Source organism: Myiozetetes cayanensis, unplaced genomic scaffold, assembly GCF_022539395.1.
Source record: "Myiozetetes cayanensis isolate MyiCay16 unplaced genomic scaffold, myiCay2020 scf17, whole genome shotgun sequence".
Taxonomy (NCBI): domain Eukaryota; kingdom Metazoa; phylum Chordata; class Aves; order Passeriformes; family Tyrannidae; genus Myiozetetes; species Myiozetetes cayanensis.
Genome location: NW_026087378.1, coordinates 9,902,501 through 9,928,630, shown reverse-complemented (window position 1 = coordinate 9,928,630; position 26,130 = coordinate 9,902,501). Strand labels below are relative to the sequence as shown.

General features: G+C 42.6%; 1 protein-coding gene across 4 annotated transcripts in view; it reads left to right on the top strand.

Annotated features, from left to right (window-relative positions):
- GRIA1 (glutamate ionotropic receptor AMPA type subunit 1) overlaps nt 1-26,130 on the top strand; it is a 117,130-nt gene that overhangs the window by 77,704 nt on the left and 13,296 nt on the right. For all 4 annotated transcript variants that reach the window (XM_050312540.1, XM_050312541.1, XM_050312539.1 and 1 more), the window contains exons 8-13: nt 778-882; nt 3,034-3,144; nt 4,107-4,313; nt 5,447-5,817; nt 21,774-21,972; nt 22,479-22,726. In XM_050312540.1, the coding sequence (XP_050168497.1) occupies nt 778-882; nt 3,034-3,144; nt 4,107-4,313; nt 5,447-5,817; nt 21,774-21,972; nt 22,479-22,726 (1,241 nt within the window). The remainder of the gene's footprint in view (nt 1-777; nt 883-3,033; nt 3,145-4,106; nt 4,314-5,446; nt 5,818-21,773; nt 21,973-22,478; nt 22,727-26,130) is intronic.

Sequence of the window (26,130 nt, the reverse complement as noted above, 5' to 3'; positions counted from 1 at the left end):
CCCTGGTCCCCACTGCCTGGTCCCCTACAGTGTATGATTCCAATTAGGGACCCTTCCCCACGCCAGGCTGGTCACTTTTGCAATAAGTCAAATGGCCACGCTGAGAGGAGAAGTTCAGGATGTGGGATGTGATGTGAGCAACACTTCAGCTCGGTGGTGCTATCAGCAGAGATTTATGATTCAATGTTTCCCATGTAATTTTCATTTACAATACTAAATTGTTGGCTTCTATTAGTCTGGTGCAGAGGTAACTAAATTTGCTTGGTAACTGATAGACTCCTCTCTATCAAAAGACAACAGCTGGGAGCTGTGGCCACAGTTTCATATTTCCCCCAAATACAGTTCCTGGTTTGAACTGACAAATCCTTTACCAAACCCTGACTACAGGTCAGATTTAGAAAATACAAAACTACACAAAACTCAAGGAGTTCAGAGCTGATTTAGCTCACTGTCACATCCCAAGAGGTGATGGGCTCTCATTGGTGATTTAGCTCTCAGGCATTGCTGAGCTAAGTTTTACACCACTAAGTTTTAAGAGAAAGGGTTTTTTAAAGAAAGGGTAACTTAAGAGAATGGCTGTTCCCATGGTCAGGCATGCTGTAGAGTTAACTTCAGTGAAATCCCAGTGTCAGACAGATGTCCTGTCTCTCCTGCATGGACCTGAGAGAAACGACTGCACTCTCCTTCCTTCTACACTTTCCCTCTTGCTGCTGTCTAATCACCACTGCATGAGGTGCTGACTGATTTTCCATCTTCATTGATATTTATATCTTTAAGGTCCGTTTTGAAGGATTGTCTGGCAACGTTCAGTTTAACGAGAAAGGACGGAGGACCAACTACACCCTGCATGTGATTGAGATGAAACACGACGGCATCAGAAAGGTAAAGCAGAGAGTGACCTGACATCCTGTGTGAGATTCCAGCTGGGTGATTGAGTTACAGTGGGGTTGGGTCTCAACAAACATTCCTGTTCATGAAAGCTTGAAGGTGGAGTCACAATGAGTGCATTCCCCGCTTTGTGCATGAGCAAAGCCAAGCACTTGTGGGAACTTGTGGTATATTGCTAAAAAAACACAACATATAGAGGATGTTTTCAAGAGCAACAAAGATATCTTAGCTGTGTGTGGCAGAGATTTTCCAGGATAGTAAAAGCTTGGTCAACTCAGCCTTGCTATTGGTGCAGTGCATTGGTGCAGGCCCTACTACACGACTGTCTGGTTTTGCCCTCCCACTTTTCTTTTCCAAGGATGAGTCAAGGCAGAGCAAGTCAGAAGCTGCCTGCCCTAACCAGTGTAAGTGGACCCTTCATGTTGACCTAATTCTGCTCTCCTTGAAGTGACAAGAGCTTTACCACTAACCACATCCCAATAGCTACACAGACCTTTGTGCTGTTCTGAAGTCTTGATCCCTTTCTCTGTCCCAGGCTTTTTGAAAAATCTGGCCTTGTTCAGGGATGCTGAGCCCTTGAAACACTAATCCTTTTGAAAATCTGACTCCATGTGCTTATGTCCCACTTTAGATACTATGTATTTGAAGAACAAAGAATAACTCAGTTATTCATTGATAAAGGAGAGCCACTAAATAGTTTGGAATGAGGCATTCAGTGTAATCTGTCTGCACCTCCTCAGTCCCCTGAAGAATGAAACACTTGTTTCAAACTAAGAGTAATGTAAATAGTGAAAGTTTCATATTTACAGTCCCTGCACCCAATTCATACTTAGACCTAGTAGCAACTGATGAGAGATCAAAGCCCACCATAGTCAAGCAAAAAAAGGCAAATTTTCATTGAGAAATAAAAGAAATGTCACTTTGAAAACATACAAAGCTGTCCTCTTCCACTACAAAGTATTCATAAGAGAACAAAGACAGCATCATGTCCATTTTGGTTCTCTGAACTTCAGTAAGTTGGTAGTCTGGAAAGAGTTTAGAGGAGAAGAAACAGAGTGGTTGAATAACTTGATTTTTCTATGTGTTTACTGTCAGAAATTATATTTGTTTGGAAGACATGTACATCACTGCCACGATGCCTGTTGTATTTTAGATCCACCAGGTTAGAGGTGCAAAGCAAACATACATGTCTCCATTTATGTTGCCTTAGGGCAGAGCTTTGGAAAATCTTTCCTCACTCTCTGCTCTTTTTCTCTGTGCAATGAAGAACTATTAGAAGCCTGCACAGATTTTTTTTTTTTTCTCCTGAGCTGTTACAATCTTTAATCTGCCATCAGCAGGCTGCTGGTCGTGCCCTGGTTAATACCCTTTCCCATTTACTGTGATAAGAAATTCCTTTCATATGAGCAGAGCTCAGGCTGCTTCATACTTACATGAGGTGATGGAAAACCTCTTATAAAATCAAGGCCTCAAAATGGATAACCTCAACCATGATCTCCCTAGCGATACTTGGTGGCACTCTGCTTTACCTGCAAGCAGTGATAGATCAGCCCAAATCCCTGATTATTATTAAGCACAACTTAACATGAGAGTTCTTCCCATTACAACTGTTCAGTTTATTCATAACCCCAAACTTTTTGACATTGGCCCAGGGCTGGGGCTTTTATTTTTTTTTCTTGACTTGATTTTTTGTCCTGTTGTCTCAAGATATCCAAAGAGTCAGTACTATTTCCGTAAAGGCTTTCAGCTGCAGGATAATGTGTCATCACCCTGCAGCACCTGCACATGCAGCAGGCAAGTTCACTGTTAGAATAATTTTCAGAAATCACACAGAGAGTACACAAGTGTGTACTCTGAGCACAGGGATGAGGCAGGGAATGGCAATAATCACCAGTACAGTGTGCTAAAGGTAATTCTTACAAACACTGTGCTACTGTAGCATATCATGCACATTATTTTCCGTCTGGAGGCAAAGGTGGGATGGGAAATTTCCTGGTCCCCCTGGAAAAGACACCAAGAATCAGAAAAGCAAATATCTGGTTGGGTGTGAACATACGGAGAGAGATGATCCTGCTTGGATGACCCTGTTACTGTATCTTGGTTAATGTTACAAAGAGATGCCAATCCTGGTTTTGTATTGGGCAGATTGGTTACTGGAATGAAGATGAGAAGTTGGTTCCAACAGCAGTAGATACTCAAAGCGGCAACGAGTCCACAAGCCTCCAGAACAGGACTTACATAGTCACGACCATCCTAGTAAGTGCTGTGATTTCTCTCCCAGGTCTCCCTCTACCCCATCTCCCCGATGTGCAGACTCCCTCCTCCCACTCGTGTGCCCTCTCTTTTACTGTATCATTTTTATAATAGCAATAACAATAATAATAATAGTACTTACTGTTTCCTACTGGCTCCATAAAGGTACCTGAAAATTGCTGTGGCTAATTAAATAGGCATTAAAGAGCTCTCATGCTTAAGTGTAGAAAATACAAAAGATTATGACAAGATAGTAGCGGCATCAACGTAGGAAAATTAGGAACATCATACCTGTGCTTTGTATTTAGTCCACAGAATGGGGGCTGCAGTTTTGGGAAGGATAAGCTGTATTGTGCAGAGAGGCTGAGTCATTGCTTTAAAAACAAATCTCCACTATAATCGTGAAGGAATAATAGGTACCCCATAATGTATGGTATCATGTCTTGTGTCATTGTATATTCTTACCCTGCAGAACCAAGAAATGTTACTAATTTGTTTGTCTATTGCTTACTGTGAGCCTGCAGAGATGACACAATACCCACACTGAGGTAAACATCTTAAGGTCCTCTCCTGTCCAGTAGATTTGATTCTGGCTGTGCCCACACAGGCAGACGTGCCTTTAAAAATTCACAGCTCAAGTGCACTAAATACCCTTTGCAGAACTGCACTGCAAGGTTTGTTTCCCAAATTCCTCCAACTGCTCCACTCCCCTCAGGTCCATCACCTCAGGAGCGGCACACAGATTCCCCATGACTAAACAGAATATGCCACTTTGTATATATATCTCACGTCATATCTTCTAGAATAAGCCCACTATGTGTTGACTGAGTCCTTTGGTGCAGGAACTCAAAGCTCGAGCTTTTTAGAGGGGGGACCAGAAGCTGCACACTGGGCTCCAATCAGAGCCCATGCTGTGCACATCTAGGATGAGGAGTGTGGCTCAATATAGGTCTTCTCTGTGCCAGGAAGACCCATATGTGATGCTCAAGAAGAATGCCAACCAGTTTGAAGGCAATGAGAGGTACGAAGGCTACTGTGTGGAGCTCGCTGCCGAGATCGCCAAGCACGTTGGCTACCACTACCGGCTGGAGATCGTCCGGGATGGGAAGTATGGAGCCCGGGACCCTGACACCAAAACATGGAATGGCATGGTGGGAGAACTTGTTTATGGGGTGAGTTTCCAACCTCATCCACTGTCTTTTGCTCTTAGTTCTAGAGAACACATCCAGACCCTAGAGTTTAGAAGGAGCCCTGCCTTTTGTCAGCCTGAGCTCTCCAGAGGACTGCAGCTCTGATAATGCAAATAATCAGCCCAAGTAAAACATTTTAATTTGGGGAGAGACAGCACACATTTTGTGCCTATGGAAATGTCAAAATGTTTCCTTTCAACAGTTCCAAGATCCTTTTTCTTTACATTTTTAGAAGAACAAGTATTGAAAGGTCAAACTTTCCCATGGGTAGAATCTCCAAATTCTACTCTGTTTTATATTTGCATGATAATGGTAGGATGAAAGAAGAAAAAGATTTCAAACACTCAGCATATGAGTGGTGAATGGTAGGACTAGATTACTTTCTGTCTAGCCACTCATTTCCATCATGTCACATATACACCTGCACCCTACACTTCTAAACCTGGTTTGGTCTGGTAGATCACAATCTGTGGTGTTTAGGTCATCCCTCAGAGGGGTCTAATTTTCCCTGTCCCTACAAGGGAAAGCTTGTAGGGAGCATCAGTTCCCAAATCTCTGTGACACTGTGTTGGAGCAGGGGTGATCTGTCTCCTGCTGGTAGCCACCAGCCATTTCAATGCATTTCCCTCTCCATTTTCAAGGTGGGTTGCAAAGTAAGTGGAGAGTGCACGTCAGTGTTGCTGGAACATTTTTCCTCTTCTCCTGCATCAGTTATGCAATCAAAAAGCAGTTCCTGATGGAAGTAAACATCCTGACATCCTTTTTCAGGAGATTGGCCTTTCCTCGCTTCTTTTGATGTCTGGATGATAAAGCTCTTTTAGGGAAAATCATCTGCATCAGACAGTGACATCAGTGGATAAGTCAGACGCGAAGGGTTAGATGGCTGCAAAAAGGAAACACTGTGATTTCAAAACAGACCTGGTAATCAGTAGTAATAGAACGGAAGTCATCCACCAATATTATAGGCTTTCCCTTTTAAACTTTTCTCTTGCAATTGGTTTTGCCTGATTTCTTCTGAGGTAGCAGTGTTAAACAGAGATCAAAGGAATATAAGGTGGAGTTAGTAGATACATTTTATCCAAAGTTTGCAAATCTTTTCTCTGTCTCCTTCTCAGAGGGCGGATGTGGCTGTGGCACCATTAACCATCACGCTGGTTCGAGAAGAAGTTATAGACTTTTCCAAACCGTTCATGAGCTTAGGCATCTCCATAATGATAAAAAAACCTCAAAAGTCCAAGCCGGGAGTTTTTTCATTTCTGGATCCTTTGGCTTACGAAATATGGATGTGCATTGTTTTTGCCTACATTGGAGTGAGCGTTGTCCTCTTCCTGGTGAGTCGCTTCAGCCCCTACGAGTGGCACACTGAGGAATTCGAGGAAGGACGGGACCAGCCGGCCAATGACCAGACGAATGAGTTTGGGATATTCAACAGCCTCTGGTTCTCCCTGGGAGCTTTCATGCAGCAAGGATGTGATATTTCTCCAAGGTGGGTTGCCTTCCCCAGAGAACCTTCTTCCAGTTCATGTGGCCTAATCTTTCTGTTGCTTTGAAGCTAAAGAGATTCTTTGACCTTCCTCCATGAACCATAGCGTAGTTTTGTGAATCAGTTAAAAATTCAGAAAGGATCCAAGAATCTCACAGCTGTGAATGTGGGACCTCAAAACTGAAACCATAAAAATACCATTTAAATTTATCTCTGGGGGTTCTTTACAGGGAATTTAAAGAAAAAAACCCAGAATTTTCTAAAGCTACCTAATTGAAAACAATTTTTGTCTGTCATCTATTTTGTTGAATAGAAATAGAAATAAGATAATTTTAACATTATAGGGAAGATAAAAAATTCCAGCGAAGTTGGGAGAAATAGTACGGTAAGTGCCCACTGAAAAGTTATACGGTCTGTGCTAAACACTGTGGAGCACCCTGGGTGGCTTTAATTGTCATTGGCCTTTAGAAAGGTTAGAGAAGAACTGAGTTTCATTCTGGTTCCCATTTCAGTTAATAGTTCTGCTGCCTGAAAGTTCAGTAAGACCCAAAACCCAAAGGGTTCCTGAAGGAACTTTTTAGTATATGACTCTTGTGATTACTTTTACATATTTTTTCCTTCCTTTTTGGACTTTTGTCTCCCTGCTCTTCAAAGGAAGTTTCATTAGAAATACATGTCTTTGGGTGAAGACAGTAGGCAGAGGTTGATTTCTAGCATGATGGGCTGGCATCAGATCTCAGGGGTTGAGAAGGAGGCACAGCTCCAACAGCAAATGGAGATAACCCTGCACAGCTCAGCAGGGGATGGTGGGGAAGATCAGGCACCACCTTGTTGGCTATCAGATGCCAATTTGTCCAAATATTAACGAGCTTGGGATATCAGGGAAATAACAACCTGCAGACCCCTTTGATGAATGTTTTATCATCTTATTGATTAGTGGAAGTCCAGGCAGAGCATTCAGAAAGTCTTCCCATCAGAGGGGATTTCAACTTTACTGCTGTCTTGTAACACAGCCCCGTGTCTTAGGATCAGGTTATTGTGATTTTCATTCTCATTGTTGTTCTTGCCACTGCTGTTCTTACTTAGAAAAGAGAATGTCTTCTTTGGGGGACATTTCAGTAGGTGGTTTCTGGTCCAAGGAGGAGTGTGGAGAGGTGAAAAGCTGAGACTTTGAGCAATAGCAAATTTGGTAACATCTTTAATAAAAAGTGTCAGGGAAAGATCAGTGGGCTTGATTCAAATAACAAGGTTTGCTCTAGCTAAATAACACGCTTTGAATCACCATTTCAAAGTGTTGTTTTATTTCGCTTTGAAATGGGAAATGAGAGTGATTCTGTCATTGTTATTTTAATGTTGTTGATTTAATCATCCTGATAATGAAAATTACAATTTCATTGAAAGCAATATTTTCCCACGGAACACAAGAGCACTTTCTGACTACAACTATTTGCATGAAGAGAAAATTTTTTAAATTAAATATGGGAATTATTATAACTCCCTGTACTCTAAGTACAGCTCCTTGAGATGGTTGCAAGAGGAGAGGGACATTTCTGTGAAATGTGAAAGCAAGGAGGAAGCAGAAGAGTGAGAATTTCCGTAGGATGTTGTTGTACAGAAAGGCTCCGAGCGCGCTCCGTATTTCACATGGATTTTTCACATGAACCCAGCGCAGGATTTCTGTGACACATCACTTAGAAATGAACGCTTGGTAGAACAACATTGTGGGCAGGTGGGGATCTGCTCTATTCTAATATATTTCCTATATAGTTGCTTCTAAACTTATCACTGCCATCTCTCAGCATCTCCCCAGTAATATATTAACCAACATAAATAGCTTATGTTATACATCTGTTCTGTCATTCTCTCCCCAGCAGAAAGGAGCAAGTGCAGGGGTGTACTGGTGTATTTTGTTTTTATGGAGGTTTTGGGTTGTTTATTTCAGTTTTGTTCTGGAAAGGAGCAGGGGAAATTTGTCTGGAGGTTTGTTTTTGTTTTTTTTTCCAGAGCACACTTGTTTTAAGTGCATATGCCACTATGTATTTATCACTTAAAAAAAAAAAAGCAAGATCAAAACTGCAGACGCATCACTCAGCACAGCGGGTGGTGAGGTTTGCAACAACAACTTGCTCTTGTAAATGTGAGTTCCTCAGTCTCAGACCAGTCCCCAGGGAACTTCAGTCCCCCACAGAGACAAAAATTTGCTTTTGAAGGAAAGTGGTGTCCTTTTTTAAGGACAGTCTTACGAGGCAGAACTTTAAACAGACTTTTAAGTATGCTGGTGACAACCTACCAAGGACTTTAAAGATGCTGTGAATTTGATGACCTATGGATGGCCAAGATAGTGTATCTGTGGGTTACCTGCTCACAGCTTCTTTGCATGAGGTCAACTGGTGTCCTTGAAGCTCTGAAGCTCTTTCATGTCTAAGCACAGAGTGGTTGAGTGTGACAAAGGCCAGGCAGTAACCAGACATGGAGAGTCCCAGCTGGAGCTGGTGGAGGTCTGTGTTGTACCTTTGGATGCTGCAACCTGATCGTGAGCAAAGAATCCACCCTCCCTGAGCAATAAATGGAATGACCCAATTGTAGGTACATAGCTCCAACCCAGGGAGGCTGTGAGCTCTTGGACATCTCCCACTGGAGTGTGGGGTCCACCTTCTGCACCATCACTGACCAGTGGCCCTGCTGGATGTGGCGCAGTCCCATGGATTAATTTGTCCTTGTTGAGGTGAGAGTCCCTGTTGATGCCCATAAAGCTTTCCATGGCCTGACAAAGAGCAGAATGGGGGACAAGCAGAATGGAGCTGTGTGTGGTTTCACGTACGTAGTAACGGGCAGGAATCAGTGGAGTCTGAAACGGGCCATAAACCACGAGGCTTTTCAAAGTGCCACCTCAGCTTCAGAAAACAGTCATAAAATTGCAAAAGCACTCATTAAATGTGAAATACAGACCCAGGAAGGAGCTTCTCAGAGCAGGCATCAGAGCTAATAAATAACCCACAGCCAATAGCGAGAGCCTGCAGAAAGAGAAATGTGAAGTAAATATGACTCACATTGTACCATTTTTCAGAACTGTAATTTGATAAATTGTTTTCAGAGCTTAAAATAACTTCAGTGTTTAGCAGCTGCGGAGAGCAAGACCTTGCTAACATCCAGCATGTTGCTGCCATTCCTCAGTTAGGATGGACCCAAGGCCTTTGAGGACACTGAGGGAATGTTTGGGCTTTCTGAACTCCTCTGCAGCAAAACGAGGAATCTGAATTTTTTATCTGCTCCATCATTTTCTGCAAAACAAATTATTTGATTATTGTGAAAAGAATGAAATGGCAGGGAGCAAAATAGATATTTTTCTCGTCAGCTTCCTATCTTGATTTTTATCTTCTGTTATCGCCAAATGTGTGGCTTCATATGGTTTGAGCAAAAGAGACTTCTTGTATATTGGAGATTATTAAATTTAATCCAGTTACTCTTCCTGTGACTCAGAAAACTTATGTTAGACTAAAATAAAACGTATTTGGTTAAAATAGATCTACCAGAAAGGAAATTATCTTCATTTGAAGACACCATGAGATAGAATAGACAGTTTCTCTCAGCTGAGTTGGCTGTAGGTGTGTTGTCCTGTCTTGAGTTTGAGAGGAAGATAAATATCACACAGCATCATCCAGTAAATGCAGGCATCCTCTGTGCCCTGCCAGAGCAAAATTAAATAAAGATCTGAAAAAATTAGCCCAGTGTCCTGGGCACTCTCTTTATACTGTAGTGTAGAAACAAAACGCATGTATTTTGAATTCAGATCAAAATATATTGTGAGTAGAAGAAAAATGTATACTCATATTGTGACACAACAGGGCATCATCTCACAATACCTGGACAACACAGCTTGAAATCACTCATTATGATCTTTTGACTGAGAACAGGGCTGGAGATGCCCTGGTCATCCAGGGAAGTGAAATGGTGGATGAAGCTTTCATCACAGCCTGTGTCTGGGAGAGATCCAGGACTGACAGGAGACATTTTGAGAGCATCAGCAGGGATGCAGGAGCAGGGAGAGACTCTGTGCTGCTCTGTGCAAGGTGTCATCAGGGACCCTGAGATCAGCTCAGTTGGTTAGGAAATGGTGCTGATAACACCAAGCTGTGAGCTTGGTCCCTGTATGGGCCATTCACTTAAGAGTCAGTGATGCTTGTGGGTCCCTTCCAACTCAGGCTATCCTGTGAAATCAGTGGGGTGTCTCCTATTGCACTGTACTGTATTATTATACCACAGCTGGGAAGTGGTTGGGTCACACCAGTGTGCCCTGAGCACCGTGGTGTTTAATGTGCATGAAGATTCACGGCACAGGATGGGATCCACCCTTCCTCTGGTTTGGGATAAAGAGTTAATGAGGTCTTAACTTGCCTGCAGAGCCCAGACCTGGAGGCTGTGCAGGAGGCAGTGGCACGAGCGGAGCAGTGACCCCTGGCTGGGGTGTGCTGTGTGGGGAGGTTTGCTGGCAGAGATGATGAATGAATGCACTGAGAGGCAGGAGGGAGAGAGATAAATGCTGGCTGCTATCCAGTCATTAGATACAATCTATTATTTATGGGCATCTCGTGGACATTGTTATTTGTATTTTGTGACATGGAAACAGTGCTCTGGCTGATCTATACTGAGTGCAGCCATAGAGGTTTGTCTGTGGAAGATCAAATATGGTATTTATTACGTACCTGTAATTAATGCTGAGCATTTTCTTCGGCTGTTTTTCCTGTTTATTTACATTTCTTTTTAGATCACTTGAAATAAAGTCACAGGAGATCTCAGCCATAGAACTGGTGGAGATAACAGTCAAATTGCTCCACAAATTGTTGAGGTTTATTTTCCTAAACGAGTCTCTACAGATTTTGAAAGACAGCAGCACTTTTAAATTTCATCTGGATGCTCATAGTACTGAAAGATTTTATCCAGTTTTAGGCAAGATATAAATCAGAAATTGGTTAGGAAAAAAACCACAATTTTTTTCTTTTTTAGTGAGAGATTTCGATTTGGATTTTTTTCAAGTGAATTATTTCTGTCTTATCCTTTGTAAACTTACATTTGCAGGGTGCTTACATATTTTGCTAAAGATTTAGAATTAGAGAAATTAGAACCAGCTGCATTTAGCAATCAAAGGGCTTTTAATTCCTTCCTGAAATGAAGGCTGAGCCTTGGTGTTTATTTGATGACTCTTCTTGATTTCAGTAAGCGTCTTCTCTGACACTTGAAGCATCTGCCTTGGAAATGGCCTCAAATTGCACTAGGGGAGGTTCAGAGAAGATTTGAGGAAAAATTTCTTTACTAAACCAGTGGTCAGGCTTTGGAACAGGCTGCCCAGGGAAATGGTAGAATCACCATCCCTGGAAGTGTTCGAAGTGTATGTGAATGTGGTTCTTGGGATATGGTTTAATGGTTAACTTGGCAGTGCTGGATTAATGATTGAACTCGATAATCTTAGAGGGCTTTTCCAGCCTCAATGATTCTATGGGGACAGAGCTTCTTTTTTTTTTTTTTTTTTTTTTTTTTGGCAGTTTGCTTGAACTGGTGAGCTGAGTCTGGTCTTTTGAGAATAAATATTAAAAATTCAGGATTTCAATTTCTGGAAAAGTCTTCTTTCCTTTAAAAAGTGTATCAAATGATATTGCAATTATCTCTGCCTGGTAGAGTTAATTATGTCCAGGGAGAGGAAATTCAGGTCACAAGGTAACAGTAGGACTTGCAAATCACCAGGAACTGATGACCATACTTATTTCTGAAACACACTTAACCGGGGAAAGTGATTCACCAGAGGAGCAGCTTGACAAATTGCACAATATCTAACTAAACAGTCCCCTTTGGAGTCTGCGCACTTCCATGGCAACCAGAATGTGGTAGCCAGGGGAAAATGGAAATTCTTTTAAAATAGTCATCCTTGCTATCCTCTTTTTTCATTTGGGAAAATGCTGAAGGATATGGAGGACTCGGAAGAAGGAAATAACCAACCGAGAGAGTATTGTTGGGAAAATGCAATTTCATCTGTAAAGGAGAAATTAGTATTTTGAATTTCCACGCTCTGCCATCTGAAAATGTCTAAATGCTGCAGAGGTAATGAATGTTTCCTCCACTGATCTGCAAGCTACTTCCTCAGGATGGTTTCCCTATCAGGCATATCTAGTCACTCTCCCACAGCTCTGACCTCAGGCTTTTAGCATTGAGGTTGCTGGGGGGTAGCAGGAGATTTGCTGAAACCCCCCCCCCCCCATTGAGTGACAGATTCACTAATCGTTCCACCAGCTGTGTTTAAAATAAATCATCAAACACTTCACCCAAAAGCAGATATATTAAGCTAAAAATATTTTTGCAATTTCTTTCTTCAGGACTAAATAAAGGTTTCTCACATTTTTTCAGGGAAAACAAAGTTAAAAATAGCAGGGGGAAAAATGCTTTGCCCATTTTTTTTGATCTCTTAGGGCATATGAAAGAGGGTAGATTTGGATTAGATATTAGGAAGAAACTCTTTGCTTTGAGGGTGGTGAGGGACTGACATGGGTTGCCTGGAGAAGTTGCAGCTGCCCCATCCCTGGAAGTGTCTAAGGCCACGTTGGGTGGCACTTGGAGCAACCTGGAATAGTGGAAGGTATCCCTACCCATCCCTTCCACCCCAAACTATTCTATGATTCTGTGATCTCTGACATGGAAATGGCATGTGCTGCCTGTGTTTCTACTGCTGGGCACTGGCTCAGGATCATGAGTAACCACAAGGTTTATAGGGGTGCCTTTGAGACATATCCTTCTCCCTGATTCCAGCAGGAGACCCTGTGAGGCTGCAGGGACTCCCTGTTACACTGCACTCTGACTTGCTGATTTTCAGTCAGTAAGAGAAGCACACCTTCTCTTTTCATTTTCTTTCCCCTTGATAACAAACTGTTCCTGAGCAGTTGGCTCACCTGGGGTCTGCAGTCAGGACTGTGCCTGGTTGTCTCCCTAATGACTAGGTCGATTGCCAAGGGTTTTTGTCAAAGAATAAGGATTGTGAGGAGCTGAACCACCTCCACCTCCCTGAAGCAGTGTCCTCTGCAAGGCCACCTGTCACACATTGCTGCAGTGTTTGCACTCCAGAAAAATTTTGTAGCTAAGATGGGAAGCCCTGAGCATGTTTTCACAGGGAAGCCCTGCTTAAAGAACTCTTCCATATGCTGTATATCACTTTTATCAGCACTGAGATATCACAGTCAAACGAGCTTTGAACTCCTCAATTCAGATTGTTCTGGCTCACAACACACAAAGCATCCACAGATGCTCTTTGCTGGTTTCATCCCCACATCTGGCCCAAACCTCATGGCCTTCCACTGGGAGGCTGAGAGTTCTTCCCTTATTCCCCTGGAGTTTGAGATTTATCATACTTACTCTGCTTTTGTCCCAGATTTCATCCCAACTACTTGTCCCGTGGAAGCACTGTACCCCCTTTTCATGAAAAGTTCAGGAATGCATTTGTACACCAACCAATGTCCATTTTTAACACCCCAAAATGGTGAGCAGGTGCTGAAACAGGACAGAGGTAATATCGTGATCCATTGTGAAAGTGCTGTTGGAGCTGAGTAACTGGGAAAAGCAAAATGTGGGTCATGTTAAGAAATCAGAGCAAAAGCCTTGTATGCTTGGATGGGGTCTGGATTTGGAGAGGGCAGAGCGTGGTGTCACCTCTGAAGTCTTCCATGCTGGACTATCTTAGTCTTCCTTCCCTTTTCACATGGATCAAAGAGCCAAGTGGCAGCCAGAGACCACCTGATTCTTATCCTCAAAGGGCAGGAAAGGACACACAGATCACGCACACAGCCCGCCCTGTCTTTAAGCAGCAATCGCACTTTATGGCATTCAATCTATTTAATAAAATCATGCAGTAATTCTGATTAGTGCCTACCCAGAAGAGTTGCTGCTTACCCTTAGATCCAAAGGCTAAGCAGCAATAATCCAATCATGGTAATCATAACTTACTACTTTGATCTTCAGATAAAAGAGTCTATAGAAGTGCAAAAGTGTTACATCACCGTTATTTGGACAACTTCAAAGCATGTTATATACACTAATGAATTCTCCCAACACATTCTGACGAGAAGAAATAGGAGGCAAATGTGTGAGGAGAGGAGTAGAAAGGAAGGAGATGACTCCTCATATGGTAAAAGGGAAAAGCAGTGAAAATAAATACCTTTATACTGTCTGTGGGTGTGAGACGATGGAGAGTTCACAAGTGTCCATCTGCAAGAGTCAAGTTCATGGGATGCTCTCCCATAGGAGGAATTTTCTCTCCATTTCTTGAAGTTCTCAGTAAGAAACAAGATCTCAGGCTGTGGAGAGGAAAACAGAGGGAAGGGGCAGCTTTTCACCTCAGCAGTGCTTCTGAAGCCTTAAAAAAAATTTAAAAATCACCAAATGGATCTTAGCAGATGAAATAGGGGCAGCAGAAACACTGAGGACGTTTTTCCTTCACAGTTTGGGAGTTTTAACGTTAAAAGACAGGCACACCTGTGCAGATAAAGCTCTTCTGAAAACGCTTTCTGGGAAGAGCAGATTCATTCCTCACCACTTCTACAAGGAATGCAGTATGCCCTTGTACAAAAAAGAAAGGCTCAAAAGTGAAACCAGACAAAATCCAACTCATACAGTCTTGGTGAGGGATCACATTTTAAATTAGAAATGAGAGAGAAAATGAAGGGAATATTTGAAATATTGCTCAGAGTGAAAATCCTCCAGTGCGAAAAATACTCTCCTCCCAGAAGAAGGCCTTTTTCTCATCAGATTAGGAAATCTGACAAAAAATAGACCAAAAAAAAAAAAAAGAGCAAAATGAACCAAGGCAAGGCACCCTGGAAGAGGAAGTCTGAACTAGGTTATTGTAGCATTGCCCAGAAGCCTGGGAAATGGAGCTCTAAATCATGAGCACATGTAGATGGCTAAAGAGGATCTTGGAAAAATGAAGGACTTTTAGCATATAATCCAAGCCATATTAAATCTTTGGGAAAAGGAGAAAAAAAAATGCTTTTTCATCAAGCAAACTTTAAAGAACAGGATGTGGGAGAGCATATGGAATCCTGCAACTCAGCAAAGGACATTAGCACAATAGGCTGTTGTTTAAAAAGAAGAAGGATGAGTGCTGTTAAATTTGGGGCCACCTGAGGTTGAGGAAGTTCCTGAGTAATGAATCTCCTGGGACTCTCCAGCAACTGTTTCTGACAAATTTTTATGCTTGTCACCTTGTGAGTTGTTTCTCAGCAAAGCAAATAAATGTCACCAGAGTGAGAAAAATATGTGAAGATCCTTTTTTACAGTGAAATTTTTGCTCAAAGGCATGACAAGAGTCAGGGGTTTTTTTCTCCTTGTAGCAAAAGCTGGCAAAACTGCAGAAGAGGAATGACTTTGCCTTTCTCCAGAGCTGCCAAGCAGCCCAAAGTGACCACGTGTTTCTCAGCAAAAACTAGCTAAACACTCATCCCTTAAACTCCCCTGTTTACAACACAGAGAGGCACACTGTGCCTGTACTTAATAGGATGACAGTGTATTTCTTTGGATCTGCCTCCTCTGCCTTTCAACTACACTCCTCTTTTTTTCTGAGGGTTCCACCTCCTCCCTCTATTCTAGCCCTGTATTTGCAATGTTTTTAGCAGCCCTCTGGAAGAGCTGAGTGTATTATCCTGCAGTTTTAGGAATAAACATCTCATTTCAGCAGCTGGGGATGCTGTGCAGGGATGACAGGTCCCTCGAGTGAAGGACTTACCTCAGTCATGCAGTCCTGCTCTGCAGGAGTGTATTTATACCTTGGGTGGTCCATGGGTCCTGCTGAAGTTGAAAGGAGCTTTCTGCCCATGTCAGTCCACCTTTCCCTGGCATCTACTGCTTCCAACACCATACTGGTTGTGCAGGAGAGTTGTGTTGGTTGTGTATCCACAGGCTTTATTCTGTGTCAGTCGAGGGCCACGGGAGGGCACAACCTGCAAAAGTGCTCTTGAGTACATTACATCACCCCCTGCACAGCTGGGCCCATTTGATGCTGCCTCTGCCTGCTGGTATGGAGTGTCTCAGGAAGGGGAATCGGGCAAAGAAGCAGATCAGAAGTACTCTCCACCTGGTGGCCAATGCTTCAGGCCACCCACCCAGGAGAGGCTCATAAAAGTGATTCATCCTCTTCTCCCACAGCTGGGAACTGAGTTAGTGAGATGAAGTAAGCTACCCTGGATCCCATAAAGTAGCAGGGCTTCACAAGGAACAAAAAAAACCCCAGCTCTTGGATGCTAGGCCTCTGATGAGGACGTTAGGTACCTCTTCCTGTCAAAATGCTAAGTGAATGTCTTGAAAACAGCACGTAGCTGCTCCATGCAGTCATGCTTATACTTAGCACTGCAGCAATCCGAGCTCCAATGACTGGAGAACCACAAGTGGCATGATGCATTTCTGACTAAGCAGGAAAACTCATTTTAGAATGAGGTTTTGCCCATTAAAGGGAAACTGAAGGGAAAAAAAAAAAAGAAACAACGTGCCAACATATTCTGCAAAAGAAGAGATGAAACAGTAGGAGAGGGAGCATACACTGCTGTCCAAGGCCATTAGCTTAGGCAGAAAGAAACAGTAAATAAACTGTGACTTATAATTAAAGCCTCACAGAGACACATCCTCCTGTTGAATCTGGGAGATTCTGCATATTTGCAGCAGTACATTCAGTCGTTGCAATATTTACATACTGAGCCCAAGGCCCCTTCTTGAAAGGCCTTCTGCTGGGATTCTGGGATCCATATTTCCTCCTTCCAGCATGTTGGCTTTGGGGGTCACATGAACTGACATGGTTTGCCTGAAATCACAAGAAAGAGCAGATCTCCAGCCCATATACAAAAGTTAATAATTTTTTACTTTTTCTTTAACCTTTTTTTGTTTTTTTTTTAAAGCAAGAATTAGAGAAAGGAGAGAAACAACATGGGACTCACAGTACCTCTGCACTCTCAGCTTCCTTGCCCTGTCTCAATAGCTAATGTTATCCACAGGAAAGCAAAATATGTAGCTGTAAGCTCTGTAAAAAAGTTGTGAGGAGAGATGAAGAAGGAATTGTACTACTGGGAGAGATAAATGAGAATGTCACTAGAAAACATTCTTAAATCTGTGTTTGTAAGGGCTATTCTAAAACTTCATGTTAAAGCCCAGCACTGCAGCCAGGATTCCAGACCCTTGCGTCAGGAGATAGGGTTCAATATAAGTAAAAGCAAACTAATATGTTAAGAAAATTAATAATACAGCATGGACAGAGAAACATGGGTTATAATCATTTCAGTTGTGTGACAAACAGTTGTTAGCTCAGTGAAAACTATTTGTGGCATAGCAGAGCATAAGAGGATAAGAGATTTGCAGTCTGTGTGTGATGGACACACCCAGAGCTGTTCCCAGCTCCACAACTCCACGCTGAGTTTCTTCCTCTGCCTATGACTATTCACAGACTTTTTGAGCAAATCTGGGGTTAATGTCAGGGTAGGAGGGAAAGTGATGAGACCAATTATGTCAGATGGTCTGTGACACACAGTAAAAGCAAAGCTTTTTACATTGACAAAGTCTAATGTTGAAAATTTGCTTAAAATAAGAGCAAAATATTTGCAACTAATCCACCACCAAGGCAGACTTCAGAGAGAGCCGTGAAATTGTGTAGATCAGTATCAAATTTAGTGAGTAGTGTTGGAGATCAGAGGCTCTGTGTGGGTAGAAGACCAAAAGTGGATTTGACCCACAATCAGTAGCACAAGCATAGAAGAGCTTTTCTTTCAACAGTTTTGCATAAATTCATTCAGTGACAAATATGTCAGTTGACTAAGTGAGCCTTTATTAGACTCGAATTTAACAGGAAATCTGGGAAATCCTCCCAGAGCAACTATGGCTTTAGAATCCCAGATTTGCACTTCTAATTAAAACACTGTCAGTTTAGGTGTAATTCTCCACAAGAAATGGATTTGGGGAGGGGGAAGGGAGAAGTGGGAGAGAGAGAACTGAGATGGTGCTTGAGCAGTTTTTCGATGAGGATTATTTTGTATAGTTTCTGATGATCTTGCTAATGTTTTTGCAAAAATGTATTGTGCTCTTCTAATAAGATGGCAAAGCAGAGGCAAATTCCTGCCTTCCATGAGGGATAAGATCAAAGAGAGAACTGTTTGATCAAGGATTGCGTTTTGTTTTAAGAAATTAGATTATTGTTGCATGATTTTCTTTTCCTGTGAAGAATCCCTCAATGCTAAGGCTGAAACATTAAAACAAATCTCTTCATGGGAACAAAGGGAACTTATAATTCTTTTCTGTTTTCTACTGGCAAAATGCAGATGGTTTTGCAAGGCAAGGTTTTAAAAAAGTCATCTAAGTAAGAAAATCAAAATTATTATTTTCATCTCTTGGCCATCTGCAGTTTTTCCATTAGGTAGATATAAAATAGCACATTTCAGAATTATCTTTTAAATTATACATGTGGTAGGTAAGGATTTAACGTATTATAAAATCCAAAAGAAAATTATTTGCAATGAGAAAGCAGGAAACAAAATTGTTTACCATGTCAAAATTATACCATTTAACCTTTCAGAAATTAAACTTAAAGTAATAGGAAAAGGCAAAGCTTGGGTAGACCCAAACCAACCGTTTTTGGAGTGCTAATTTTAGAGGACATTTGGGAGTGTTATCTTTAAAATTCCAAATGAAAATATTAAGGGTTTGTTTATAATTTCAGAGTTTTTCATGGTGTTGAAATCCTGGTTCTCAGCCAGCTTTAATTTTAAGTAGATCGTGCACTGTGGATAATGAGGACAGACTATTTACTACTTACTCCTGCAAGGGTAGTGTTTTAAAGGAGCATCCTGTTCTTGCCAGCTGTTCTGTGAGGGGCAGGCAGGATCCCAGGTCAGGGAGAAGAGTTCAGATATGTGTGTGATTTTATACAGCACAGGCAGGGATAGAAGAAGAAACCAAGATATCTTCAGGTTGTGTAGGAAAGAAGAGTCTAGGTGCAGAAGGAAAAACACAGGTTGAAAAATGTGCAGTCTAGTCTATCTAGATATTTTACCCCTTTCTGCATCCCAGAATTAGCCATTCATTAAAGCTTCTTTCACTGTTATCCTTGCTTATTTTAGCCCGATTTTTTTTAGATCCTGCTATTTGCAAGTATTACTGTGATAATGAATGTGAATAAATAGAAAGATCCAAACATCTGACCCTTAGCATATCTTGAAAGTACTAACCAGTGTGCTCCATCTCACCTTAGCTCTGCAGAGGACTGAGTTACTAACCCGTTAGCAGAGAGCTGATTGCTTTCAGGTTGTGCTTGAACAGGTGTAGGGACACTTAAATTCATGCAAGAGAATTTAAACTCCATACTGCCCATTAGCAAAGAGAAAATAAATTGAGCTGGATCTAAAGCTCCAGAACATTTGTTAGTAAAGTGGAAGATCATTTTCTGTTACCTAACTCCAGAGTGAGATTTTGAAAACCTCGAAGTGACTTACAAGTATGAGGTCTACCTACTCCTCTGTGACTGCTCTTACTAAAGCATAAACATAATTCCAAGTCCCACTATTTTTCGACCAGGCTTTTAGCTCCCTAGTATTGAAGACACTTCTAGAAATGGGACATTATCTCCTAAATTACAAAGGCACTTTTGCAAATGTTTCCCCTAATGGAGGCACTGCTGTTGTCCTGCTCGGTCCGCAGAAGTAGCAGAACAAGATGGTAATGGATATTGCCTTTCCAAGCACTTGCCATGGTAAGCAGTAACAGGCATTAGCTCAGAATCTAAATATATGATATGATTAGCCAGAGAAATCCAACTTGTTCTGTTTAACCTGCGTTCACTGCTCTTGAGCCGTGAGGGTGTCACGTGGGGTCACATCTGATTGTGTGATGTTTACCACGACTCTTATTACATTCTTCATTGTATTGCTCTGTGCTCGCAGAGCCTTCACCACTGGCCAGCTCTCCCTTGTGTTAAACGCTGCACAACCACGGAGCCAAAGGACCATGTCCTAGAGAGCCCATATGCTGAGTGTTTGCTGTGTGTTTACAGCAGTTCTGATTCACAGCTTCTAGCTCCAAGTCAACCCAGCAATGAGAGCAAACATTGCCCACTAGCAGAGTCTGCAACAAAACATCTTACCCTCGAAGCCCCAGCCATGCAGGCAGACCTAGCAAGCTGCTAATCTCCTTGCCTTTCCTCCACAGCCTATGAGAGTGAGCACTCCCCTTCTCACAGCATCTCATGCCATGAGGAGGAACGACCAGCACCAGCAGCAGACACGGCCCAGATGGTGCATCCTGCCCCACCCGTTTCCCAGGGGAAAGAAACTACAACCCCCACTCCCTCTTTCTCCAGCCCTCCCTGTTACCTCCCAGTCTCAATACCCCATAGTTACTTTTCCATGCTGTAAATGCCAGGTGCAGAGCTGGGAAGCATAAGCCATCTGCAGCTGACGGCAGGCAGCCCCTGTGGGATTAGCTGGTAATGAACATCACCAGGATACTGAGGGTCTAGTGGCAGGAATTCGGCTGACTGGCGCTGAAGGGATTGAAACAAGTCGCAGAAATATCCCAGCTTCATCAGGAAGGAAAGGCTGTATAATTTGCAGCTGGAGATGAATGTGATTATTTGCCATGTAAATGGATTTTGCCAGCTCAAAGTGGCCTTCATCAGCAGAGATTGTTGTATTTGACATTATCTGGTTACTTTTGTTTAATGCCTCTGTGCCTTTCCTGAGCGCTTCCTTCCCTGAGCACACATCATCCAGACTAATTTTTTCCTCTTCCTCATCAATCTGAAGATGTATGAGTTGAATCCATAGCTGCCTCCCTCCCCAATCTCTCTCCAAATATGAAACAAAAGGTGAAGTCTTTTGTGCTGACAGTCCTGCAGGCTGAGTATTCTCTGCAGATGGGAGGCACAATGGCCACATTTATCTCACCTATAACTTTAGCCCTTACCTGGACTGGGGTATCTCTGTTACCATCTGATAAACCATATTTCTGTGGCGTGACTCAGATCAGCAGAAAGGCAATACTGAGACATGATCCCCCATGGAGAAATAAATGGTGTTTCTCACAGGCAGGTCCCCTTTAGTCAGGCTGTCTGGCTTTATCAAACAGCATTGTGTGTTCCCTTCTGTCTGGGTTAGTGGTCTGCATCTAGAGAAGGAGCATATAAATAATTTAGACAGAATGCATGAATACTACACATCATTCTAAGATTATCTTCCACTCTTAAAATTATTTGAAAAGATTCTAATACAAATTAATACCTCCTTGACTTATTTGCCTCTACAGCTATTGAATGGTTACAGTTAATTGGCTATTTGATTGCAGCCAATGGAAAATACCTAGATTTTAAAGCATTATTATGAACATCTTGTCTAACCATCTGCTGAATACAAAACAGAGAATGTCAGTAGGCAAATTATTCATTAAGACCGTAAGTCCTCTCTGAGCTTCAATATGTCTTACAGAAAAATGCAGAGGTTGTTTTTTTAAACTTCAGGTGATGGAGGAGCTGACTGAGTGATCACAGCTGTGCTGTGTGTCTGCTCTGGTGCTCCTACCTGCCAGGAACACATGCTACAACACAAACCTTGTCAGAGCTGCTGTGGATGGGCATTGCCCTGCCCAGCTAAACTGTCTCATAGTTGTGTCCCTGTCTTATTACTGATATTATTATATAGCCTGAAAGGAATTGAAGATCAAAGCAAATTCAATTGGTTTATTGCTATTTTTTTTTCACTGTGCACTTTTTAACCCCATTAATTACATGACACCTTGAAAAGTTAAATTAAGAACTGAGACAGACCTTTTTCTTCCCTGGAAGTGGCTGGAGAACATGACTTTGGGTAAATGGCCAGGTAAATGATGGGCCTTCAAGAGCAAGCTGCTGCTTTTGGACTTTCACCCTCCTCCTGTTTGACTCTCCCCTTTGTGCCCAGGTCTCTCTCCGGCCGCATAGTTGGTGGCGTCTGGTGGTTCTTCACCTTGATCATCATATCCTCCTACACAGCTAACCTGGCTGCCTTCCTCACCGTGGAGAGGATGGTTTCTCCCATTGAGAGTGCAGAGGACTTGGCCAAGCAGACAGAAATTGCCTATGGGACCCTGGAAGCTGGCTCCACTAAGGAATTTTTTAGGGTAAAAAGGAAACTTTAATGCAAACATTTTTCTTAGCCTCTTGTTTGACAAGTCCTCCAGGCCTGTCCTCTCTCATCCTCAGCTCAGGTCTGTTTTTTTCTCTTGCTTCCCCTCATCTTGTTATGACCTGCCAGAAGATTGGCAGTGACTTCAGTACATAAGATATTCTGTAATTGTGAACACAAATATGGAATATCTGTGTGCCTCCCCATGTTACCAAGGAGCTTCTCTGAGCAACTCCAAAAGAAACCGTCTCCTGATTTCCAGCTTGGCTCTCCCTGAGTTTGATCCGCAAAATCCCTCTGTACACAAATATGTGGCAGAAATGAGGGACTGATCTGGGCCCTGGTGCAGAAGTGGCAGGAGGTTCATTAGTATCCTGTGTTCCCCTTTTATCTTCCTTGGCCCGTCTGATATGTGGGTGTGTGTTCAGTCCAAGCTGGAAATCCCAGGGGGCACCCGAACCTCTGTTAACACTTGTGTTGGGTTTGTGCTGTCCTACGCAGCGATCCAAAATAGCAGTGTTTGAGAAGATGTGGACATACATGAAGTCAGCCGAGCCCTCTGTTTTTGTGAGGACGACAGAAGAGGGGATGATCCGAGTGAGGAAGTCCAAAGGGAAGTATGCATACCTCTTGGAGTCCACCATGAATGAGTACATCGAGCAGCGGAAGCCCTGCGACACCATGAAGGTGGGAGGTAACTTGGACTCCAAAGGCTATGGTATTGCAACGCCAAAGGGGTCTGCACTGAGGTAAGTAGCTTGGATTTGCTTCCTTTTGCCAAACCACCCAGCAAATCAATGTGTGCACACAGTTCAATCTCCATTGCCATGCTAATCACGAAAGCCTGAGCAAGGAGCTGGGGGAGGTGGAGGAAAAGGGCTGAGAAAACTCAGTGTGATGTGCAGGGAAGAATAATGCCCACCTCCCACTGAGCAGCAATGGGAGCATTAAATTCTTCAAGCCCTGCATTCGGAAACTGGATCCTGGCTGATCCACTCGCTATGAATGTGTCTGCTGTATGAGGTGATGGCAGGGGGCTGCTGTGGTGTAACCATTGGTTTCACAGAGCATTATCCGGAGGGGACACTCATCCTGTGCCATGTGAACTGCACAGCTTTGCAGAGTATGGGATTACCCTGGCTTGGATCCATGCTTGCAGAGGGAGTTCTCATGGGGAAAGCATTTTGGTGTTTCCTCAAGTGAAATGCTGTTTGGAAGAGGTGGGAAGACCGTTTTGAAAAGCCCTGCAGAGGGTGAGCATTTTCATTCACTGAGTCAATTCAGATCCTGGCAAGCGCCAAATTTATGGCAAGTCCAAAGGGGCACAAATACTGCATTTCTGAGCCCAGACCTGCATCTGCCACATGCCTTTGCCTGCTGGCCTGTGAAATATCTTCAGAGAGCTTCCTTTAAAAAGAAAAATCCCTAAATGCACAGACCTGAGTTAGTAGCAGAGCTTGGGAACTGCACACAGCCGTGCTGCTGCACATGAGCTGCCCCCCTGCAAAGTGCATCATGAAAACTGACCTGCTCAGAGCATGATTACCACAGTCCACAAACTGGGATGGTGGTCCATGTCAGAAGTATGGTTCCTTTCAGCAGCAGACATGCAAGTTCCTCACATTACAATCGTGAGGAATGTGGGTTGTAAGGATTTAGTAAATTCTCAGGAGCTATAGCTTTAAGTAATCAGAATGATGTTCCAACTGATTCAGTTATTTATTGAGCTATTTATTAATGAAAACATGTTGACCAGAAGCGTATGTTTGACCTTCTACTTGTCTGCTAACATAACCCAATGCAGAGACATCTAATCCATGATCTCTGTATTACTAGAAACCAGATGAGCATTTGCTGAAGGATTTGTCTGGTCACACAGCTCCCAAGCCAAAGTCAGCTCAGAGAATCAAAGATGTATCAGCTGGTAGTGGATGAGGCCCAAGGATTTTGATTACTACATTTCTTAAGTCAGTTCACATTAGATTCACCACTTCCCATACCAGCAGTATCTTCAGAGAAGCTGATGTGACCACTTCTAGGCAACAACCTTCACCACCAGTGCAGATGGTCCAGAAGGCAGTTCTCACATCCAGTGTGGTTCAGGCTCTGAAATGACTCAGAGTCCTCCAAATGAAGCTTTGAGATGCTTTCTGTTGCACACTCTCCACTGTTTGTTTTCAGTCTTGCAAATATGGAAATTAGGATACGGGGCTGATTCTATTTATTTATTTATTTATTTATTTAAACATCAATCTTGTATCCTAATTTTGATATTATAAAAACAAACAAACAGGAACACTCTACCTGTCTTGTAATTTTTGGCATGTGAAGGAGCCATTTATCATTCTTGTTAGAAAAAATAAACCACAGGAAAGAAAATTGCATCGATCACTTTATTTTTCGCACCTCCAAACATCCCTCTGCTAGGCATGATTCCAAAATTTCCTAACATTTCTTTCTGTTTCCTCTTTTTCATTCTGGCTGCATGTAGAACAAATTTCTTATGGGCCTAATGGCAAAGGAGGAATGTTGATTTTCCATCCGATGGCGTTTCTTTGGAACAGTTCTCGTCCATTTTTGTCCCATTATGTTTGTTTTGTTCCCGTTGTTTTAATTGTTTTGATATTAGTGGTTCCCTATGGTCATCCTGTAGTGTCTGTTTTCCCCTTGGGGTCGTGCACGTGAGAGGTTGCCCTGAGCAAGGTGACGTTCGTGAGGCGTCTGTGCAGCACGGTCAGAATGTCTCTTACTCAGTCTCCGTCTTCACTCACTTCCATCCACGGAGTAAAAGCTCTGAGCCAGGTTTGGAGGAGGTTTGTGATCCAGGCCTATCTTAGATAGGGTGTGTTTTAGAAGCTGGGCATTGTAGCTAGACCAGTTTTCCTGCATTTAGGATAGCTGGTTAGGAAAGGATCCTGGAGAGATGCAACATGAGCGTTCAGCCTGTGCTTTCTTGCTTCTACATGGGAGCACAATGCCAAGATTTTGCCACAGATGAGTGAAAACAAGGTTCAAAATCCAGAAATAATTCTACCTGTGGCAGCAGGTGCAAACCTCCCTCTCAGGACATCAGTTTGGCATCTTGGGCTGCTGAAATAACTTACTCCTTCCTCCTAGGTGAATCTGGCTTTGAACTTTTTTTGGCCTCCAGATGTTAAAAGTTAGTTGCATTTGCACACCTTCTCCGAGAAGGGCTGTGATGGGTGGGCAGAAACTGCACCTTCCAACACCAGCAAGTTCAAGATGTGATCCTGCCTGACATGAGATGGTCATCCTGCTGCAAAACACACTCATTCACCCAGCAGGAGATCTTCTCCACTGTTCAACAAGTGACCAAAAAGAAGCAGAAAAGCCAAATTATCCAAAACAAGGGAAAGAAAACCCAATAAATTGCCTATGAGTCTGGACTCAAGGAATAGAGAGGTTTTTGAGATGGAGATCTCTGAGGACAAGTTCTTCAGAACAGCCATATTGAAAATAAAGTTCCATAAAATAGAAGTCAGCTTTCCTGGGGTCTGTGAATAAACACAAAATGTTCCCAGTTAAAAACCCACTCTCTTTCAGGACCCCAGACCTGCCAGTCCTTCATTCATATACACTCAAGATGAAGTACAGCTTGTTCTGTGTACTCCCCAGGAGCTAAAGGGAGAGACAATTAACTGAAATGAAGCTTCCTAGGAAAGAAAACACATAATATTCAGCACATGGCCCCAAAAATCACATGGCTGATAATGTGCACAGGGAAACTGTGATGCATATATTTTGTTAACACCTTGTACCCACATAGAAGCTGCAATGTACTTTGGTTCATTAGTTAGCTAATTTTTTGCAGATGGTTCAGGCATCAGAGTGCTAAGTAACCTGTATTCTGTTTTAAAAGACGGAATAATTATGATATACTTAGTGTCAAATTCTTTCTGGATCTACACTCACATGTTTCCACTGGCTTTAAATGCAACCAAAGTCATGCTCTGAGCACAATACTGTTAGAATAAAAAAGGGAAAATATTGAGCCATCTTCAAATCTACACCTTTGCCTTCTCTTGGACTGGTAGCAAGTTTGACTGCATCTGGATTTTGCTTTTTGAAGGCTGGATTCTGCCTGAAGGAGGCTCCCAGTCCTTGTGAAGGCTTCAGTGCTCGGATGGAATCC